Source organism: Dasypus novemcinctus, chromosome 27, assembly GCF_030445035.2.
Source record: "Dasypus novemcinctus isolate mDasNov1 chromosome 27, mDasNov1.1.hap2, whole genome shotgun sequence".
In the NCBI taxonomy this organism is placed as follows: domain Eukaryota; kingdom Metazoa; phylum Chordata; class Mammalia; order Cingulata; family Dasypodidae; genus Dasypus; species Dasypus novemcinctus.
The window spans coordinates 17,507,552-17,529,575 of NC_080699.1; the positions used below are offsets into that span (position 1 = coordinate 17,507,552).

A 22,024-nucleotide genomic window follows, 5' to 3' on the forward strand; every position below is an offset into this window, starting at 1 on the left:
TCGCAGCGCTCAGGGCGCTGGGCCAACCTGGGTGGGGCCATGGCCGGCGGGTTTCAGAGGAGCCCCCCTGGGGCTTGCGGGCGCACTGCGCACCCGGCGGACGCAGGACCAGCCCGGGCAGCTGGCGGTGGAGATTGGCTCCGCTCCCCGACGCGCTCCCCCCGGGCCAGCCCAAGTGGCTGGCGCCGGGCGTGCGGGAGGCGGCCGTCGGGGCGGGCCAGCGGGCCGGGCGGCCCTCCCAGCAGTGACGTCCCCGCGAGCGGAGGGGCCGCGGGCCGGTTCTTCGCCCTCCCGGCCTCACCCAGCGCCGGCTCCGCGGGTCCCCGGGAGATGCTGCCGCCGCCGCCCCCGCGGTTCCAGCTGTCGCGTGCGCCGCTGCCCGCCCGCCCGCTCCGCCGCCGCCGCGCCCCCGCGCCCGAGGGGGCCCCCGAGCGGGGCCATGCAGCCCGGGGCGGCGCTGCGGGCGCTGCTGCTGGCCGTGCTGCTGGCGGGGGCGCGGGGCGCGGCCGGCCGCCTGCTGAGCGGTGAGTGCGCGCGGCCGGGGGACCCCACGCCATCGTCCCCCTCCCGCGCCCCTCCTCGGCCCCCGCGGACCCCGAAAGCGCCAAGCCCGTCCCCGCGCGGGGTCCCTGGGGGACCGGGGGACGTAGGCTGGGTGGGGCAGTGGGCAGATCTGCCCCCGGGGGCGCCCCTTCGGGCCGCTCCTTTGCGCGGGGCTCAGTGGTCCCCGGGACCCCCGCGCGCTCTCAGCCGCTCGCCCTCGGCTCCCGCCCACCGAAACGCGGCCCGCGGGCGCGGGGACAGGAGCGGGCGGCCGCGCGGGGGGAGCCCGTAACTCCGGCCTCCTCTGGGGACGGAGGCCGCGTCCAGCGCCTGCCACGAGGGCGCTTGGAGATCGGGCAAGCGGCCGGGCCAGCGCGGGACCGGCCCGGCCTGGCCCCGGGAGTGACTCTTTCTGCTTCCTTCCTTCTGTCGCGTCACGGCAGCCGCGGACTTGGACCTCAGAGGAGGTACAGTGCTCTGCCTCGTCGCCTCTAACTTGTTCTGCGTGTCGGGGGGCAGAGGGGCGGCGCCCGCCTCTCAGGGCCTCTTCGCGGGCGCCGACGGGGTGGTGAGGGCCACCAACACGCAGGCATCCCGGCTCCAAAGCTGGTCCCGAGCCCCTCCGGCTGGGTCCAGGGCGGCGTGCGAGGCGGCGAAAGGGGCCAGAACCGAATTAAATTTGCTTGGCGTAAGTGACATCAGAGGTCCCTCGCCCTTCCCTTTCCTGCAAGTGAGGAGAGAAAGACACTTCCTGAAGGCAGGGAACCAGATGCGCCCGGAGCCCCTTTCCAGCCCGGCCTCTCGCTGGCGCGGCTGCCTCGGGATGTGTGGCCGGGCTGGGACCACAGAGGAAGGTGCTGTCATCATCCAGCCTGGGAAAGTGTTACACAGGTGGCCAGGCGGTGGCTTTCTGGGGCTCTTTGTCTTCTTTCACCTGCCCTCTGTGGCCTTGTCACTTACTGAGAATTTTTATAAAGGGATGAGAGAAGAAATGATTTCCAGGAACCTTCTGGATTATCTCTGTGTGCGCTGAAAATGCAGTTAACCGTGTGTGGCCTTTTGCCCTGGGTTCTGGGCAGATTGGAGTAATGAATACTGTCTGGGCCCCTGCACAGCTGCACAATAAGTTAGGAAAATGAGAACATTCCAGGAGATCAGGAAAGAGGTTTCTCCAAACCAGAATCCCTTATGCCTTTCTCTGTGGCAGCTAGTCCCATCCACATCCCAGTCTGGCTCCCGCGTTGCAGGAGGCTACTCTCCTTGTTGAAACTGGGTTTTCACTTGTATACCTATGAATCCAGATGCTGTGTGTTGCTGTGGTTTAGGAACCGGCATTTGTTTTTGGTATCCCCAACCCCTGGTGCAGTGCCTGGCACGGAGTCTATACCCCATAAAAGCTGATTGAAAAAAAAATGGAGTAATGAGAGGAGTGTTTTGGGTGCAGCAAGGCTGAAGCCAAGACGTAAGCGAAGGCAGTGTGCCCTGGACAAGGAGCTGTGTGCTCCTCAGAGGATCCTGTCCATTTGTCTGGGGCGGTCACCAGCCCTTCGAGTGTCAGTCAGATGAACAGGGAACAGGGGTTCCCGGGGCCACCTGAGCCTGGGCAGGGAGGGCATGGGCAGTGGGGTTCCGTGATAACTGGCATGACGTTGTGACCACATCTGGGCTCTGACTCAGGGAGCACTGCTGAGAGCTATGTGACCTTAGCCAAACTCCTTCATTTCTCTGAGCCTCCGTTTTCTCATCTGAAAACTGGGACGTAAACAATAGCTCCCTCAGAGGATTATTATAAGGCATGAATGAGCTGAAGTATGTCTATAAATGTAGAGCCCGCAGCAAAGTTCCCGGCGCATAGTAAGACGTCACTAAACCTCAGCAAGGTCGGGAGACTGAGAGTAGCAGAAACCACACGTCCCTGATGCTCTCAGCCTCTGGTTTTACCAGAGATGGTGAATTCTCCACTCACTGCATAGACAGAGGATTTACACCTGACTCAGAATGCCTCTCTTCCCTGAAGGAAGCACCAGAGAGGCTCACTCTAAGCCACACCATCCCTGGAGACTCCATTCCTGTGTGAAAGTGCCTTTAAGTGAATCCATGAATCTTCATATACCTCTCTTTTAAAGGGTAGTTAAAATGTGTGCTTTTCAAGAATCTGTCACGGAACTAAACGGCACACTGAAACAAAACACGCAGTGCCCCTATGACACAGGCTTTGGCGAGTAAGTCACAGTGCCCCCCTGCTGGAAGAGCTGTTCATTTGCTCTGGGCGCCCTAACCCGGCATTAGAACAGTCACTGCGAAGTAATCAGAATTGCTCTCTAGACCTACTACATTCAGGTGCCTCCAAGCATCCCTGCTCTGGTGGCCCTCTGGGGACAATGAAATCGGCTGGCTTCTCTCTATTCCAGGACAGTCGGTCTGCCGAGGAGGGACGCAGAGGCCTTGTTATAAAGTCATTTACTTCCATGACGCTTCTCGAAGACTCACCTTTGCAGAGGCCAGAGCAGCCTGCAGGAGAGATGGCGGCCAGCTGGTCAGCATCGAGTCTGGAGACGAGCAGAGACTGATAGAAACGTTCATTGACAATCTCTTGGCTTCTGATGGTGACTTCTGGATCGGACTCAGGAGGCCGGAGGAGACACAAGGCAATGGCACGGACTGCCAGGAGCTGTATGCCTGGACCGATGGCAGCACATCAGCGTTTAGGTAAGTGTTTGGAACCTACAGCGGCTGACTCACTTGGCGGGACTCAAAAAGGAGGCAGGCTGGACCCATGGTACCAACTGGGTGGGAAGAGGCGACGGCCCAGCCCAGTGGAGCCCTGAGTGGTGGGCGGCAGCACTGGAATGGCCACTGACCAAAGAAGTGCAGTGTAGTGGTGATTGGCCTTGGCCTGGGCCCAGCTGATTTCCTAAGAGCTCCGTTCAGGTGGATGCTGCCGAGAGCAGTGTGGCAAGGGCACTGGACACTTAAAGCCACTGGTTCTGGTACTTCCCAACCTCCTTTACTAAAAAGTAGGTCCGTTGGTCCAGTGAACTATTACTTACGATTTTGTGCTGGTATCAAATACCAGCTAAGACTTTGGATGGTGGCGCTGGCTATGGCCCTGAGCTCAGTCAGGGAAGGCAAACACATACCCAGTTTGTGTGCCTTTTCCTATCAGAATGAATCATTGTCCCTTTTGGGTGGAAGGGATCCAAGGTGGTCAGCTTGCCACCAAGTGCCAGGTTAGTTTCCTCAAGGCTTGGTGCTACATCAGGGACTCACTGTTGATCTCTGTTGCTGGCAGGCTGGACCCTGGTATCTAGTTCAGCCTTGGTGGAATGATACCAACACTCCTGGGCCCACGCATGGCTGCCATCTCTGCCACCATGGCTGCTCTTCATGCATCCATTGCACCAGCACCGAGGTGACTGACGGACATCAACTGGCAGAGTCATTTTGTCTCCTGGTTGTTCAGTGCCTCTTTTATGGTATATCTCTGGTGGGCTTTAAAACGTGATAGAGAGATTCTCCTACTTTATGCCCACTCTTATATGTCTGTCCATATCATTCCCCAAGACCTTCTTGTCTCCAGTTTACCACTCTCTCTGAGTCCTGTATATTCTGACCTCAGATAACTTCTCTTTCCATACAAGGTAGTAAACTATGTGCACTAACTAGAGCCCTGACTACTGGGAGAACATCTCCTTACCACTGTCTTTCAAGTGAGGCTATAGTGCAGCCACTGTCCATTTTGGCTTATACTTCCATACTTAGCTGACCTGTCCATGAACCAAGTTCAAGCTTCCTCTCTCAGCTAATCGTAGGGATCCCTCCATGTAACTATAGGGTCTGGGGCAGTAGTGGTAGATGTCATGGCAGAGTGTGCTACCCATTCGCGCAGTGCCCTTTGGTCCTGGTTATTCCTCTTCCTTCAGACAGTAGATTGATCCTTGGTCCATCCAACTTTATGACGAGGTGTGTCTGGCAGTACCTAGCTCGGGATGGGCAGATTGGGCCGCATAGTCTCTTAGTGTTCTATGCCCACTAGCAAACCAGGAGTTGTTTTCAAAAAGTGTATAGTGGGAAGGCAAATGTGGCTCAAGTGATTGAGCTCCCACCTACCACATAGGAGGTCCTAGGTTCAGTGCCCGGTGCCTCTTAAAGAAGACGAACAATACAGCATCCTGACGTGTTGGGCAGGTGCGGCAACAAGATGACACAACAAGAGATACTAGGAAAACATAATGAGAGACACAACAAAGCAGGGAGTGGAGGTGGCTCAGGTGATTAAGTGCCTCCCTCCCACATCACAGGTCTCAGGTTTGGTTCCCAGTGCCTCCTGAGAAAAAGACCAGCACACAACAAACAGACACAGCAAATGCAAACAACTAGGGAGTGGTCTTTTTAAAACAAAGTGTATAGTTCTCTGCTACTGGTGTCAAGGCCTTGCTCCAGAATCCTCAGGTCAGTACTGTGATTCTCTCATTGGGGTTGTCACAAATCCTGGCATTTTCCTACCACTGAGACCTCTAATAACTAGGGTTGGTGAGATCGTATGACCCAAGTGACAAGCCTGCTTGCACCATAGCCTATCCCCGCTGCAGTCTTTTCTGCTCTGGACCCCACTCAAAGCTGGCAGTCTTTCATGTCACCTGGAATATGCATCAGAGCAGGTGTAAAACATGCTGCCTCTAGAACCCAAAGCCATTGTGCTTCCTTCTTCAAATTATTGTAAGATGAATTAAGTGGTCCTTTAATTCGAAAGTGATGCTTGGCATTCCCTAGACCCCTAGACACCTACACACTTTTTTTGGAGGTACCAGGACCCAGGACCTCAGACATGGGAAGCAGGCGCTCAACCACTGAGCTACACACACTCCACTAGACACCTACAGGTTTTAATGAAGTGGCAGGTCCCTAAATCTTCCTTACTCCAACTCCAACACAAGCCTTACTAAGCCTCCAGTGTCCTAGCCGCTTCTTGCTCATCTGGTCTGATGAGTATGACGTCATCAGTGTAGTGGGCCAGTGTGATTTCCGGCAGGCTGCCGAGGTGGTCCAGGTCTCTTCACACCACATGATGACAGAAAGCAGTAAAATAGTGTGTCCCCGAGGCAAGACCATTAGTGTATACTCTTGCCCGTTGCAAATGACTGCAAAGAGTTACCAAGCCTCTTTCTGAAATAGATGGAAAAGAATGTGTTCACCAGATCAGTGACTGTGTCCTAGGTCCCCAAGGACCTGTTCACCCGCTCTGACAATGATACTTCATATGGCATAGGAGCTGCAATTGCAGTTTCTGCCTGGTTGAGTTTGTGCTATTCCAGTGTCCTCCTTCAGGATCTGTCTGGCTTTTGCAGGAGCCAGACTAGTTCATGAAAAAAAAGGTAAGACAAGGAACAGCACCCCGACTCTCTCTAGGTCTTTAAGGGCGACACTGCTTTCTGCCACCCTCTTCTGGGTAAGATGTTGGCTGGGCTTTTCTATCTTGCCTTGGGAGGAATGGGGGCAGTACAATTCATGAGGCTTCTACTTGGTCTTCTTCGCTATGATAGCTCCTGCCTCGTAGTAAGGACTACACTAACCACCAAATATGTCTAGTCCATGTATGTTATTGAGAAGTGGGGAAAGACCCCTAGGTGGATCCCCTGTGAGCTGGCCCTGACCAGAGCACCATGTCGTATCTGCCCTGCTTGAATGGGGAGGGGGGGATTGAGGATACTTCAGGTCTTCAATTGGCACCCTGTGTCCTGCAGTTCTCCAGTTTGCAGTTACCTGGGTAAAAGGCCAGAGGTCCCTCTGGGGGAAGAACAGGGTCAGCCATTACCATGCGTACCTGCTGCGCTGTTACGTTGCCATGTGGCCGTCCTCCTGAGGACCTGCTCTTTCCCTCTGTTAGCTGGTTCCAAATGTGAAGACGGCTCAGGTCCAGAAACTCTGTGGCAGGTGTAATATTCCCTCTATCTGTGAGATGAAGTAACATAAAGCCAGAAGGCTGGGGGGGAGGGAAACAAGGCAAGTCAGGGCCGGGAACCCACCAAGGGGTTGGAAAATGGGTTAGAGGGGCCCAGCCCCAGCCAGGGCCTCCCAGCTGTCCAGGCAGAGTGTCCGAGGAGTGTCACAAGCTCAGCCATTGTTCAGGCAAATTCAGCCCGGTGGGAGCAGCAAAGGATCTTCCTTTTGGTGGAGGGCAACACAGCACTCAAGCATCGCTGTATTGCTGCACTACCAGGAGACCAATCTATTAGCTGCCTCTTCCCTGAGGAGGGGCCCTGACAAGAGCTAAGTGGAGAAGCAGGGTGTAGCTAAATAGTCTGAGAATCAGGGCACATTCTGAGCCCTGGAAAGAGACTGGGCTCGGGGCAGGTAATCAGGCAGACTACAAATTTCAGCCTGGAGCCATCAAATGGGTTGGGTGCTCCCAGCTCTGAGATACTCTCTGGAAATCCAGAGCTTTGACCTGGCGCCCACGCATCCAGCTGGGTGGCAGCACCACGTAATTCCAAATACCACTGCGTAGTGGCGCTGAGGCTGCTGATGCAGCGTTTCAGGGAGCCAAGGAGACGAAGCCGAGGAACCTGGCGGCAGAAGCTGAGGTGGGGGTAGGGACCCTCCTCTTCCTCCCCAACCCCCAGACCAGTAGCCTCCTGCATGGGTGAGAGCTCCAAACTGAAAAGCACTAAGTGGGCCTCCTGCTCTCGGCCCCACCCCTCACCTGCTTGGACTGCCTCTACATTTTGGAAAGTCTTGCTCAGATGCTTGCATTTTCCCTTTACTTCTCAGGCCTAGGAAGGCAGCTGTGGTTGTTGAGACACCGGGAGACAGGAGCAGGACAACCTCCACCCCTTCTCAGTGCATCTGAGCTCTGGAAATAGAGACCTGAGCCCCAGTGAGCAAAAAGCAAGCAAGCCAGAAGCATGTCCAGACTGGCCGGCTGTTTGCTTTTTCTCATAATTACTTTGCCGACTCCATATGGTCATGCATTTCTCCTTGCAGAGAGGTTGTGGTAAATGTCAGATGATTGATTGGGACGTCCCCCGTAGGAAGCATGTGGCTCTGTTTATTGGCAGTACTTCCTTCCTTCCCTGCACGGTATTCCAAAGCAGGATCTCAAGTTCACGGCTCTGTGAAGCTCGATGGGAAAACAAAGACTCAGCAGTTGCCCTCACTCTTGACCCCTTTCCTGTAGGAACTGGTACGTGGACGAGCCCTCCTGTGGCAGCGAGGTCTGCGTGGTCATGTACCATCAGCCATCAGCACCCGCCGGCATCGGGGGTCCCTATGTGTTCCAGTGGAACGACGACCGGTGCAACATGAAGAACAATTTCATTTGCAAATATTCCGATGGTAATGAATCCTCCCCCAAGCCAGGCAGTCGAAATCTCAGCCTCCCTGCTCATGTCAGCAGCAGCTGCTGGTACCAGGAATGTGCTGTGCGGGTCTCTGGGAAAGCTTGTGGCTGATGCCTGGGATGTAAAACATTGGAAATTCCTGTAGAGGGAAATGTAATGCCCGGGGCCTCGCTGAGAATGCTAGCAACGAAATGGGCTGTCTGTTGCTAGGGGAAGAAGCGGTCAGATTTCTGTATGCTAGAGCAGGAGTTATGAGAGGCTCAGGAAATAAAAAGTCCTCTAAGTGGACAACCACAAGTGCCTATTCTTTCTCCACTTGAGGCTGGCTGCAGGAGCTTGGAATAAAGAAGAAATATGAAAGGAAGCGGACCATTGCTCCTGCACGTCTTCTAAAAGCCATATGGGATTATTTTCTGGGAGTCTAAGGAAACGTAAGCGACCAGAGGAGGTAGATGAAAAAGTACACCAATTTCAACAGCACGGGGGCAAGAGAGCAGGCTTTTTGATAAGCAGGTTTAAATTCCCCGGAGCACCCTTTATATATGCCTTGCAAATTTAATTGGCGTTGCTTCCAGCTCTGTTAAACTCTGTTGGCTTAATCTCACTCTGCTGGGGTTTCCCAGAGTCCTCCAGTGTGACTGACTTAGATCTAAACTTGAAGTGATTTTTGAGCTATCCCAAAGTTGGAGCTGTTCTGAAGCCAATTGCTTGGCCCCAGTTCTGCATTTTTTCCTGACAGGAGTAGAATGACTTGTTAGTTGTACCTAGTTCGGGACTAAATAATTGTGTAATTTTTAAATTGTTTGGATTTGACTATGCTTTTGCTGCAATGTTGCTGCTAAAAAGCCCCTCCGATAAATTCTCTCTAGTGACCTGCCCCTCCCCATGATACAGAGTTGCCTCCAGCAGGGAGATTACCAAACCCTGGGCTGCCTTAACAGGTTGCCTTTTCAGAACAGTGAAAGCAAGGCACTAGTGGAAAACTGGCTTTCCATCACACTTGTGCTACAAATTCTATTAGACCATGATCTAAACTTTTGTACTTTATAAGCATTTTTTGAAATTTGTTTTGTTAGCCTTTTATTTTTGGACTTTGAACCTCTTCCAGTTTTGTTTTTTTTAATTTTAAATCACGCTCTTGGTTACTTATGTTATTGCCTGTTTTAGTTAGACTGAGTCCTGGCAGGAAACAGATGGCAGGCAAAGGGTTTCATGAGGAGAGTATGATAAAAGGATATTTGCAAAGGTCTGGCTGAAGAGCAAGAGATAGTAAGCACCCAGGAACTGGCAACAACAGAAAGCTTGCAGCAGGCCTACAGGAGTAGGAGGGAGGAATGGTTTTACCAGAACCCAGAGAAAGCTTGGAGTCACGGAAGAGGAGCAACCGCAGACTACAGCTATGGCCCAACCCATGCAGAGGCCTCGAGGGGCCATGGGGGGAACCCCGGAGCCTCTCCTCTTCCTCTGCTCCCATACCCTGCCTCTGCCTCCCATTGCCTTAGTCCAGTTAGAAGCCAGAGGACAAGGGAGTCCCAGTGACACAGGCCATAGGGGGTCAGCCTCCCAGGACCCAGAGAAGACAGAGTGGATCTGGCAGAGGGAGGTGGGAATGTGGAGAAACTAACACATTGTCTCTATGTAGCCGCCCATCTGCAGAGTAAGTTCACATTCCTTAGCGTGCCACCAGCGGCTTAGCACGCTCAGACCCTTGCTTGCCTCTCCAGCCTCAACTCTCGCCACTCTTACTGCTCTTCCCATCCCATCCCCTTTGAAGTCCCTCAAGAACTCTCAAGTGCTACTCCCTCTTCTTTGAACACCCTTCACCTCTTTCCCAGTTGATTCATTCTCACCCTCTGGGTTCGGTTTAAATATCACCTTTTTGCATAAAAACAAAGTGCAACAGCCTGGAGTGGACCCCCTGGACCATGCTGCTGCTGCTGCTGATTTGATAGAAGGGACATTATTAGGACAATACAAAATTTGATTAAGCTCTGGGAGATTAGATAATAGATAGTATCTGTGCTCATTTCCTGGTTTTGATCATTGTACTGTGGTTATGAAAGAGAATGCTTCCCCTTTTTAAAATGCCTATTGAGATATTTCCGTGTAAAAGGGGCACCATGTCTGCAACTTACACTCAAGAAAAATTATGTTTATATACATATATATGCTATATGTGTGGGGGTAGGTGAGGGTGTAGGGGTAGATGTGTGGGGGTAGAGAGAGAATTACATAGAAATGTGTTAAAGTGGTAGCATTGGGGGATGTAGGTGAAGGATATATGGAAATTCTTTGTATTATTCTTGCAAATTTTCATACATATGAAATTATTTCAAAATAAGAAGTTAAAAAAAGCAACCTCCTCTGGAAGGCCTTCCAGGGTCCCTCCAAACTACGTTAAGATAGTCCTCTTAGGAAAATCGTAGCACCTCACACGCTGGCTTTTGTCTGTTTACAAGCCAGTCCCCTTGACTACCTGGTTGGCATGAAGTCTGGAAACACACCACGGGTGACCAATTAATGACAGCATTTGATGGACTGGAAGGTCACCCAGAGTGGTTCCAGCAAGGTGACACACCATCATCCCATTACACGGGAGTGGCAAGGGGCTGACTGAATGACAGTATCTAAAACTGGGTTTAACAATGAGGCCATGTAAAATGGGCTGGGTACTAGCCAGATCACAACCCCTTGATTACTTCTTCTGGGGTATGGTAAAGGCACAGGAGTGTTCATTGAAAATCATCTGAGGTTATACATCAGAGATACATGTGTAGAAGTTGATGGAAATGATATATTAGTGCACCATGTTTTTTGAAATTTGACACAGTGGGTTGAGCTACAGAGGGACGACAAATTGAATATACTATTAATTATAATGTATCATGAAATTAATATGTATTAATGTTCTCCTGTATTTCCAGATTTTTGTGGCCATCCTGTATTGTGTAAGGCTGGAACTATTTCTCATTTACTGTTGCATTCCCACTTCCTAGTACGGAGTTTGTCTCCTTAACATTTCAATTTGAATTTGAATTTATTTGGTTCAAATCCTGGTTCAGTTACTTACTAGCTTTGAGCTGCTGGACAATTTACTTAATCTCCCTGGTTTTTTTTTTGTACATGAAACTGGGATAATAATAGCACCTACCATATAAGGTTGTTAGGATTAATTGAGTTAGTTTTTGTAAAACACTTAAAACAGTGCCTCTATTATATACAATATATCACTCAAAACACTTAGGACAGGGAAGCAGATTTGGCCCAATGGATAGGGCGTCCACCTATCACATGGGAGGTCCAAGGTTTAAACCCAAGGCCTCCTGACCCGTGTGATGAGCTGGCCCACACACAGTGCTGATGTGCGCCAGGAGTGCAGTGCCACACAGGGGTGTCCCCCACATAGGGGAGCCCCACGCACAAGGAGGGTGCCCCGTAAGGAGAGCCGCCCAGTGCGAAAGAAAATGCAGCCTGCCCAGGAGTGGCACCACACACACGGAGAGCTGATGCCGCAAGATGATGCAACAAAAAGAAACACAGATTCCAGATGCCACTGACAAAAGTGGACAAGAAGAACACACAGCGAATGGACACAGAGAGCAGACAACTGGCCGGGGGGGGGGGGGGGTGGCGAGGGTGGAGGGAAGGGGAGAGAAATAAATAAATAAGAATATGTTTTTTTTAAAAAAACACTTAGGACAGTAGGCACTGTATCTATAGAAGTGTTTAAAATAAATAAGTGGATGTGCATCACCACTACACACACACATGGAATTGGATTAAAGACTGTCCTTTCTGAATGAAGAGTCTTGGTATCCTGGAGGACTGTGATTTCTAACTTCTTACCCTTAGGGACCTTGCCTCCATGAACCCCAGATTTACTGCCAGCACGAGAGAGCGATATGCTCCCAGCCAAAACAAAGAACTTAGATGTCTGAGGCTGTCTGTGCAACCTGACTTTCCTGAGGCCCTTTGAAATACTTGAAATAATTCAAGGTTCTAGACCAGCAGCATCTTCCTAGGGACTGACCAGTGGTCTAACTGGCCCCTCGACCAAGGGCCTGCTTTGAGATTAGTGTTGGTCGCTCCTTAAACATTCCCTGATATGAACTGATGAAATGTCAGGGCGAAGCCAGGGAGGAGGAGGGGCAATTGCTGAAACTGCATTAGCCGTATGTTGGTAAGAGTTGAACCTGCATGCTGGGTACATGGGGGTTCATCGCACTAGTCTTTCTACTTTTGTGTATATTTGAAAATTCTCATAATTGTTTTAAAACACTTAAAAAAAAAAACAACAAAGCTGATCCGATTCCAGGGCCAAGCCTCTGGTCTTTGTGCGGAAGTGATTCTTCTGACTCCTAGCCCAGTTCCTGGCACCTGGTAACGCCTATTAAAATGTGCTGAATGACTGAATGAACAAATGCACGTGTGACACGTGCTGGTCGTGGAAATTTAGTTATTAATTTTGTGTCTGTTTTCTTTCCACTACAGAGAAACCAACAGCTCCTTCTACAAAGATTGGAGGTAAGCCTTTCCACTTGAGATTTGAGATCCTTTGTGTTGTTTCATAGCCCCTCCTCCTCAATTTAGAGCCATACGACCTTTAGACTGGATTAGTCAACAGAAATACCCCTGGTGTTAGCCCAGACCTTTTGGGCAGCTCTATGCCACAGCCAGCCATGATGCAAAGTAGTTCATTAGCCCCCCTCTCTGCAGGGGGATCTATGTGTCTCAAAACTGAAAGGTTACAGTTGCAAAGTTTGGGGTGTCACTTATCCTTATTCACGATGTGAAATGAGTAATCCAGTGAGACCAGAATTGAACCAAGCTGATCATTTAGGGTCCTGAAGTGAGTCATTGGTCCTTCCCCTCTGCACCTCGGTACTTTATGTACCTTGATGCCAACTGCTGTTTCGGTCCCTGATGCTCGGAGCAAGAGTCTCACCAAAAAGGAGATGAAACCAGTAGGGCAGCACATTCAGCACCCACCTTGCTGTTTTTATAAACTGCTTTGTTGATGCCACCTTGCACCTGGACGGACCACAAAGAACATTTGGGCTATGATACATTTTTTGGGTCCTCAAGTCCATGTGTTTTCTCCAGGTGAGAGAGCAGAACCAGCAACACCTGTTCTTCCCAAAGAGTCACAGGAAGAAGACGCCAAAAAAACATTCAACGATAGCAAAGGTGTGTACGGAGCTGTCCTGGGGAAAATAGATAATGGGCCTCCTCTGATCACACGTTGCCCATGGTTAAATTCCTGACTTCGTTCTTAAAAATGAAACTAGACGGGCAGGTATTGCTTAACAGATACAGAGATTCTCTCTGGGGTGATGAAATCGTTTTGGAAATAGATAGTGGTGATGGCTGCACAACATTGTGAGTTGGATTAATGCCAATGAATTGTACACTTAAAATGGCTAAAATGACAAAAAAAAATAAGAATTTTAAAAATGGTTGAAATGACAGATTTATATTTTACCACAATAAACAACTTTTTTAATCTGAAAAGAAAATGGAACTAGGTAGGGCATCTGTACCTTTACAAAAACTTCATTAAATGTTAAGTTTCACAGTGAAATTTGTACATGGAACTACTCTCAGACAACTGGGCAGATGTAGACAGGATGTGAATATTAGCCTGAAGATGGTGAAGATGATGAAGATGGAGCCTCAGGAGTTGCCCAGAGAGCTTAGGAGGCAGGGGCTGAGAAAGTGGATGCAGAGAAATAAGAGCAGGAAGACTTGACTATTGTGGCATTTTTATATAATTTATGAATTCCAAAAACAGATATTGGATTATGTTTGTAAACTGGTCTGTTCTTCTGGGCATATTAGATTGTATTAGATTCAGAGGTTTCACCTTTACTTGATGAAATTAAGGTTGGGGCTTTGATGCGGTCATGTCAGTAGGACATTCAGTCCCCACCTCCTTGGTGGGCAGACACTCAGACAGATAAAGGACACAGCAGAGAAGAGAACTGAGTTTTGATGCTGGAGCCCTGGGAGAGAGCCAAGCCGGTCACCTGATCGTTTACAGCTGGCCTTGTGGACAGAAAAGAGCAATGGAGCCTGAAAGAAATGAGCCCTGGAAAAGAGATGAGCCTTATGCTGAGATTTTCAGAAGCTGAACCCACGGAGCCTTAAGAGGGAAGAGGAAGCCTGAACCTTCGTAGATGTCGCCTGCCATCTTGCTTCAGCACATGGCAACAGAGTTTGGTATGGAAGCAACTTTGAGTTGGACTCTTTAGGGCCTTGTTCAACTCTAAGTTTTTACCCCCAATACATACCCTTTATAAAAGCAACAGAGGTCTGGTATTTTGCATCAGCACCCCTTTGGCTGATGAATACAGCCATGATGCATGATCCCCATGATTAATAAGCTACAAAACAGATAGAGGAAACGGACAAAACGTTTTAAAACTTAAATCACACAAGGCAGAAGAAAATGGGCTGATACACTGGAATGCTTGTGAACGTTCAGCATCCAGGAGGATTTGTCACTGGACAACTTTTAAAAAAACAACTTAGTTTCTCTGTGCTTCAGTTTCATCATTTGCAAAATGGAAGTAATAATACTTTTCTTATCCACCTAAAAGCATTACATGTCCAGAAAATAAAATAAAATATAATGTATAAAAATGCTTTGAACAAAATACGAAGTGCCAAGCAAATGTTAGCAGCATTTTTATTGCTCATTGTTATTCTTGGTGGTATTTAAAATATTTTTTACATAGTTGTCAGATTTGTGGCTTCACAGAAAAACAAAGCAACAGCCTCTAGGTGGTTGGGAATCTTGGCTCAGTGAATGTAGGAAAGGATCAGTCCCTAATCCTTGATTCCTCCTGACACCCCTTGAGGGAAAATTCTCTTGTTCTAAGTTTTCTTTAATAGTCTTTTTATTCTTGTTATTGTAGTAATGTCTATACAACTCATTATTTCCCATTTAACCCCTTTGGTATTAATTATACTCACAATATTGTGCTACCATCACCAATATCCATTACCCAAACCTCTTCAGCACCTTAAACAGAAATTTAACCCCATTAAGAATCAATTCTCTATTTCCCTGGAAACCTGTAATCTCTCTTATCTCTATGAATTTGCTTATTTTAGGTATTTCATATAAATTAGATCACACAATATTTGTCTTTTGTGTCTGGCTTATTTCATTCAACATGTTGTCTTCAATGTACATCCATGTTGTCACATGCAGCAGAACATCATTTGTTTTTACAGCTGTATAATATTCCATTATATATGGTGTATGGATATACCACACTTTTGCTTATCCATTCATCTGTTTTTGGACACTTGGATTGCTTCTACTTTTTGGCTGTTAGGAATAATGCTGCCATGCATACTGGTATACAAATATCTATTTGGGTCCCAGCTTTTGATTCTTTTGGGTAAGTATGAAGAAGTGGGATTGCCAGATCATCTGATAATTCTATGTTCAAGTTTCTAAGTACCAGCAAACTAATTTCCACAGGGACTGCACTATTTTACAATCCCACCGATAATATATAAGGGTTCCAATTTCTATGCCCTTTGCCAGTACTTGTTACTTTCTGGGTTTGTTGTTGTTGTTTAAATAGTCATCCTAGTGGGTGCAAAGCAGTATCTCATGGCTTTGATTTGCATTTCCTTGATGACTACTAGTGTTGATTATCTTCTGTGCTTTTTGGCCATTTCTATATTGTTTTGGGAAAGTGTGTATTCAAGTCTGTTTCAGTTTGCTTAGCTGCCAAAAGTAGATACCATGAAATGGGTTAGTTGTTTTTTCTTTAAGGAGGTAATGGGGATTGAATCCATGGCCTAGTACATGGGAAGCAGGCACTCAACCACTGAGCTACATCCACTCCACAGTAAGAGGTGGTTTGTGCATTTGTTTGTATGTTTTTAGGAGGTACTGTGAGTTGAACCCAGGACCTCGTACATGGGAAGCAGGCAATCGACCACTTGAGCTACATCCGCTCCCCTAGGTTGGTTTTTTTTTTTTTAAGATTCATTTTTTTATTTTTATTCTCTCCCCACCAATGGTTCCCTTGTCTATCTGCTCGTTGTTTTGCTCTCTGTTTCTGCTCGTCTTCTCCAGGAGGCACTGGGAACCAAACCCAGGACTTCCCACATGGGAGACGAGCACCCAAAGGCCTGAGCCACATCCACTCTCCGCAGGCTGTGGCGTCTGCTGGTTTGCAGCATCTAGCTCATTGTGATGGGTTGTAGCATCTAGCTTGTTGCTTCAGGTTGTGGCAGGTGCAGCGTATGGTTGAGCCATATCCACTTCCCCTGGGCTGACTTTTAACAATGGGAATTTATTAGCTTACAAGCTTACAGTTTGAGGCTGTGAAAATGTCCAAATCAAGGCCTCATCAAAGTGATGTGGTTTCTTCCCAAAGACTGGCTGCTGGCGATCCTGGACTCCTTTGTCACATGTCAGGGCACATGGTGGTGTCTCCTGTCTCTCTCTTCTCTTCCAGGTTTTGTTGCTTTCATCTTCTTGCTTCCATGGCTTTTTATCTCTTTGTCTGAATTTCACACATTCTCTCTGTATTCATCACATTTATAAAGGACTCCAGTAAGAGGTATAAGGCCTACCTTGGGTTACACCTCACCTGAAGTGACCTAACCAAAAGGCCCTGCTGACAGTAGGTTTATACCCACAGGAATGGATTAGTCTGTAAAATCATGATTTTCTGGGTTATATAGTTTCAAACTACCACACAAAATCCTTTGCCCATTTTTAAATTGGGTTATCTAGCTTTTGTTGCTGAATTGTAGGCGTTCTTTATATATTCTGGATATTAAACCCTTATAAGATAGGTGTTTAGCAATTATGTTCTCCCATTTTATAGGTTGTCTTTTCACTTTCTTTGTAATGTCCTTTGATGTCTGGTTGTAAGTTTAAATGAGCAACACAAAAGCAGACTTCTAAGTGCTCTTCAGTCACAGCTCACGGGCCCAAATGAACCCAGTTTGTCTTAGTTAGAAAAGCTGGGAAAGTTTCCAGTCTTATTTTTGAGCTTCTTGTGACCTTCACTTTCCTGGTAATAACACCGAAATCCAACTTACTTTCTTTTTCCCTCCCTCTCCCCCACCCTCCCTTAGGAGCAACAGTAACTGTCTTAGAAGCAAAGGCACCAACACTGCCCAAGGAGCCCTTGCTTTGAAACTAAGAGAGCATAAAGACAAGAGAAGAGAGATTCTCTCTCCTCTGGAAAAAAAAAAATTCTATTAACAAAATAAAAACTTATTTTCACTATTACTTGGGATAAAAAGACAATTAGAAAATTCTAATTTCTAGATAAAAAGAAGCTAGAAAACTCTTTGCTAATTGGATAACTGTATGGCTACATTTGATTCCCGTTGTTCATGGTAGTTATATTCTATAACATTGCTGTGACCCTGAACTAGCAAATCCTCAACCATTTTTCCTACGAGAAATAGAGGGTTAGGTTCCTGTGAGCCTCTGGTCACAACATTTTCATCAACCAATCAGTACATAACTTCATTTTATGTGTGTTTCTACTTAAAGATACCTTATTATATATATAGTTGATTCATTAACATTGAGCTTATGGTCAGCAGCACTACAACTCATGCCTTGTATATATAGTTGATTCATTAACATAACTCATGCCTGAACAAAGCTTATTGAGCACACATATTTTCTCCATAAGCACACTTATTTAGAACACTAGACAGCACTTCAGCACTACACTTCAGGGCCATTTTAAATAGTGAAATCAACAAAAAAAGAAGAAAAATGCAAAAAATATGGCCCTAAATATACCATGAAAAGGGCACTCGTTTGCAGTATGAGAGCTGAAACAAGAAGGCAGAGCATTGCCTTGTTTGATCTCACTTGGGAATGTGCATGTCAGGTGACTCCAATTTTTGCCGCTGTGTGCACGTCAGCAAATGGATCCCAAAAATGCCATGAATATTATTTGGAAGTTACAAATAGATTGTAGCAAGTAGGCGAATTCCAAATCCAGAATATGTGAATAATGAGCATCAAGTGTATTTCCTTCCAGGAGTGGGCTCTTTGGAATACTTTTGGTTGATTAAGCTTTTAAAAGTTTCGAAACACATTAAGAACATTGTTGATGCTATTGTGTGTTTTTCTTTTCAGAAGCTTCCTTGAATCTTGCCTACATCCTAATCCCCAGCGTTCCTCTTCTCCTCTTTCTTATGGTCACTGCAGTTGTGTGTTGGGTTTGGATCTGTAGAAGGAGGCAAGTAAAAATCTTCATCTTGTAAACCTTTGTGTCTCCCGCATAAAAGGCACTCTTTGAGATGTGGATATTGCCCCGTTTAATTCACTGAAATCCTTGGCAACTCCAAGAGAATCTCCATTGCAGATTTCAGAGTAAAGTCTCTGATGAGCTCAGGGAATGTAGAAGTATTAAGCATTTTGTGCTTAGTCATAATTAAGAGAGTGGTCTAACATTTTAATTTGTGTCTGTGTGGAAGATTTTAAACTACTTCGGGGATGAAACTGAATTCTTTAACTCCTGAGTATCTACCCATCACCCAACAAAGTGTTTTCATGCATGTATGACCTCACTCAGAAAATTGAGTGAGTGAGCAAAGAGTGAATTGTGAGTCAATTGGAAAATAAGTGTTCCAGTGCAACTTGGTAAACATCTGAAACTAAACCACTCAATTCAAAATGAAACCGCCAACTTCCTTCTGATTGACTTTCCATTTAATTGAATTTAATTGAGTACACAAGCTACAGATTAGCTACACTAAGTGGCTTACAGGGCCTCTGTTAGGGTCTGGATCATGCACACCATTTTTGAGGCACTTAGTGCCTCACCTTTTTATTCCCCACCATCATTGCATACAGAGAAGAAGGCTATTATCCCCATTTTGCAACAGGTAAACTAAGGTCTACCTTAAAATTTGACTCCCTTTGATCACCAATTTAATATGTAGTAAGATTCCAATGTAGGACCTGCCTAACTTAATAATCACTCTCTTATGTAAACATATTGTAAATATTTTTAAAATGTTAGCTCTTATTACAATCATTTTTTATTTACTTTCACTCTGAAAGGTAGAATTCAATTCTAAAGATTACAAATACGTTTTCTACCTGCTTCCTCTGCAATTGGTTTTTTATTTCCCTTCCATTCTCTATTTAGCAGTTCTACTGATAGTTTAGCAAAGTATTTCCAAACATGAATTTGAGATAGTGATACATGTGCTTCTTTCTTAAGGCTTCTTATTTAGTAGTGGGTATAATTATCATAATTTTGAAGTAGAGATGTGTGTAAAATATATTTCAAGACATCGATGTCTCAAGATGATAAATGTCACAAAAGAAAATAATCTACGATTTCTGTTGGTGACAAAGGCATAGATATTACCAGTTTTACAATGTAGTTTGCTGCCCCCATTCATAATTGAAGAACATGCTGTATTTCAGTTAGAGGTGACTTTTATCCCCACCCAAACCCAGGGACCCTTTGGGGGCTCTATGGCCCCTTGTAGTCACCCCTGGCCTCTACTCCAGCAGCTACAAGTGACAGATGCACAGTCGTTTCAGCATCATCCTTGCCTCCATTTGGTCCTCCCCACCCCAGAGCCCTGGCCTGTAAGGTCAGGTGCGTGAGAAGCACAGCTTAGCGACAGCCCAGAAATGCTTCCTCTTGTCCCAACAGGTAAGCACAGGCTACTCCCCGTGGCCTTGCGGTAGAAACCCTCAGTGCTGTTTTGCTTTCTCCTAGAAAACGGGAAGAGCCTGACCCTAGCACAAAGGAGCAGCACACCATCTGGCCATCCCCTCACCACGAGAACAGCCCAGACCTGGAGGTGTACAACGTGATAAGAAAACAAAGTGAAGCTGACTTAGCTGAGCCCCGGCCCGACCTGAAGAACCTCTCCTTCCGCGTGTGCTCAGGAGAAGCCACGCCTGATGACGCGTCCTGTGACTATGACAACGTGGCTGTGAACCCTTCGGAAAGCGGGTTTGTGACTCTGGCGAGCATGGAGAGCGGATTTGTGACCAACGACATTTACGAGTTCTCCCCGGACAGAATGGGAAGGAGCAAGGAGTCTGGGTGGGTGGAAAATGAAATATATGGCTGTTAGAGCACACAAAGAGAGCTTAACTGCCACGGGTGGAAGAGAAAAGAGATGCAGAATTCTCCTGTTTTCTACAAAGGAAAATGCTCAGAAGACCTATGAAAATGCTTATCTTGGTGAAACTCCAATCAAGTCTTGGGGGTGAGCATGTGATCCCCACTGGCCCCTGTTGGCTCCCCAGGTTTTGGCTGTATCCCTCAGCCCAGGCTCTCACCCAGCTCAGCCATACGAGAAAGCACCTTGTCTGGACCTGGCACACAGTAGATTCTCAATAAATGCTGGTTGTATTAGTTGTATCTGACTTGGAAGGGCCAAGGCTACAATTGGCAGTGCTAAGGGTTGTGGCTGTGGTGCTAAGCCCACTTCTGGGTTCTGTTTCTCCTGCTCTAAGCAGCAGTACACATGGTCACAGGGAGACAGAAATGACAGATTTTCACAACCCACACAGGGTAGCATCAGGCTAGCCTGCATATCAGCAATTCTCCTATCTGTTTTTGTGGGTTTGTTTGTTTTTCTACAAAGAATAAATCAAATAAAAAGCAGGAAGCAGAACATTAGTCATTCTCCATCTACAGCCTTTCCTCTGCTCATGGCCTTGGGAGACCTTGTTTTCTTTCTCCTGACGTCCAAACTTGGAAGTCTCCAACTTGGAAACACTTTAGAAACTAAAAAGGAAATTTGAGTCTGAGCTCAAGTTTTTTTCTCCCAACCCAGATACTGTACGTTTTTTCTGTTAGTGTGTTTGTTTTACTGTAGCATCAGCGTAATGTTGCTAATCGTGACAAAACCTTGTGTTGTAAGGGCCTATTTCAAATATGTAAGAACTCCAACCCAGAGGAAAAATTCCCTGGCCAAAAACATCACTCATTTACCCTTTGAAGGTCTGCAGGTCATTATTTACATTGCCAGCAATATCTCCTCTATCAGCTTAAAATCTTATATTTTAGCCTGTCTTCCTACATCTTATTTTTACTAGTTTAGCGTATTTGCCTTGGAGCCCTGGTGTAGACAGAGTTAACTTGTCCGAATCAGATCCGTGTCAAATGTCATAGACTGTACACTCTCCTGGGGCAGAGATCAGTGCGATGACAGAAACGTCATTTATACCTGGGAACTAGGGGGAGTATGTTTTGTAACCAAATGTCACCTTCTGTGGATTTACAACATGTTAAGCAAAAACGGTGACCACAGGCTCTAAAGGGTGGATTCATTGCACTAACATGTCCAAGGCCCCATTTTGCCCCAGACTTCCTGGCTCATAATCTGTCCTCTGCCCTCTATTAGACCACGAGCTCCAGGAAGGTGGGGGTCACATCTTCCCCATCAGCGTTGTGCCTCCTGCACCCGAGACCAGCGCCTGGCCAAGTGCAGGCAGCTGTGGCATTGTCTGCCTTGCAAGGCCAAACAAGTGTGTTGAATGAATGAACCGGCCATTCATCTTTCAGACGATGTAAAATAGCCTACATGTTTCAGCTTAAAGGTTCCCAGGCTTTGTTTTTCACACTCCCCCTGAGCGGAGGAGGTAAGGGAGTCACGTTACTTTGAAAAGCACTCCTACTGCCTAGGAAGGAAGCAGCATAGTAGTAACACAGAAACAGAAGCTGGCGAACCAAGTGACTCACTTGAATTCTGTCACTAACCCTCTAAACAAGGACCCATTCTTAATCCGTAAAGAGGGTATCTTTATAACCAGAGTGGCCTCTTTAGCATCTTCCTTTTGCCATTAGTGTCAGTTCCACCAGGACACACAGATATCTTCCCTCTGTATTTGCGCACAACTCATCTTAACCCCATGTTTTAGTTATACAGTTTCATTTTTCCTCTTCAAATTTACTACTCTGAGTTTACTCAACTCTGCTTCTATAGCTAATAGTTGCAGTTCATTTATTTAACAAGCACTTATTAAATGCTAAGTGTTCATTATGTTCAAATTGAGCCCTGAGTTTATTCATCCAAATATCATTTGGGAAAAAAAATTTTTTAGGAGGTGCCAGAGATTGAACCCAGGCCCTGGTACGTGGAAAGCAGGCGCTCAACCACTG

General features: G+C 47.1%; 1 protein-coding gene across 2 annotated transcripts; it reads left to right on the forward strand.

The window, feature by feature from the left end:
- Positions 1-263: 263 nt before the first annotated feature.
- LAYN (layilin) lies at positions 264-20,283 on the forward strand. 2 transcript variants are annotated; one of them, XM_058289429.2, is made up of 8 exons: positions 264-524; positions 987-1,010; positions 2,955-3,252; positions 7,721-7,878; positions 12,375-12,407; positions 12,987-13,070; positions 18,022-18,124; positions 19,625-20,283. In XM_058289429.2, the coding sequence occupies exons 1-8, from the start codon at positions 440-442 to the stop codon at positions 19,986-19,988; spliced, it is 1,149 nt and encodes a 382-aa protein (XP_058145412.1). In that variant the 5' UTR covers positions 264-439; the 3' UTR covers positions 19,989-20,283. The 2 variants fall into 2 exon arrangements, with proteins under 2 accessions (XP_058145412.1, XP_004481183.2); XM_004481126.5 differs by lacking the exon at positions 987-1,010 and having other exon boundaries at positions 266-524.
- Positions 20,284-22,024: the final 1,741 nt, after the last annotated feature.

Coding starts and splice junctions, on each gene's coding strand:
- LAYN (XM_058289429.2), top strand. CDS start 440: ATGCAGCCCGGGGCGGCGCTGCGGGCGCTGCTGCTGGCCGTGCTGCTG. Junction 525..986: donor GGCCGGCCGCCTGCTGAGCG/GTGAGTGCGCGC, acceptor GCGTCACGGCAG/CCGCGGACTTGGACCTCAGA. Junction 12,408..12,986: donor TCCTTCTACAAAGATTGGAG/GTAAGCCTTTCC, acceptor TGTTTTCTCCAG/GTGAGAGAGCAGAACCAGCA.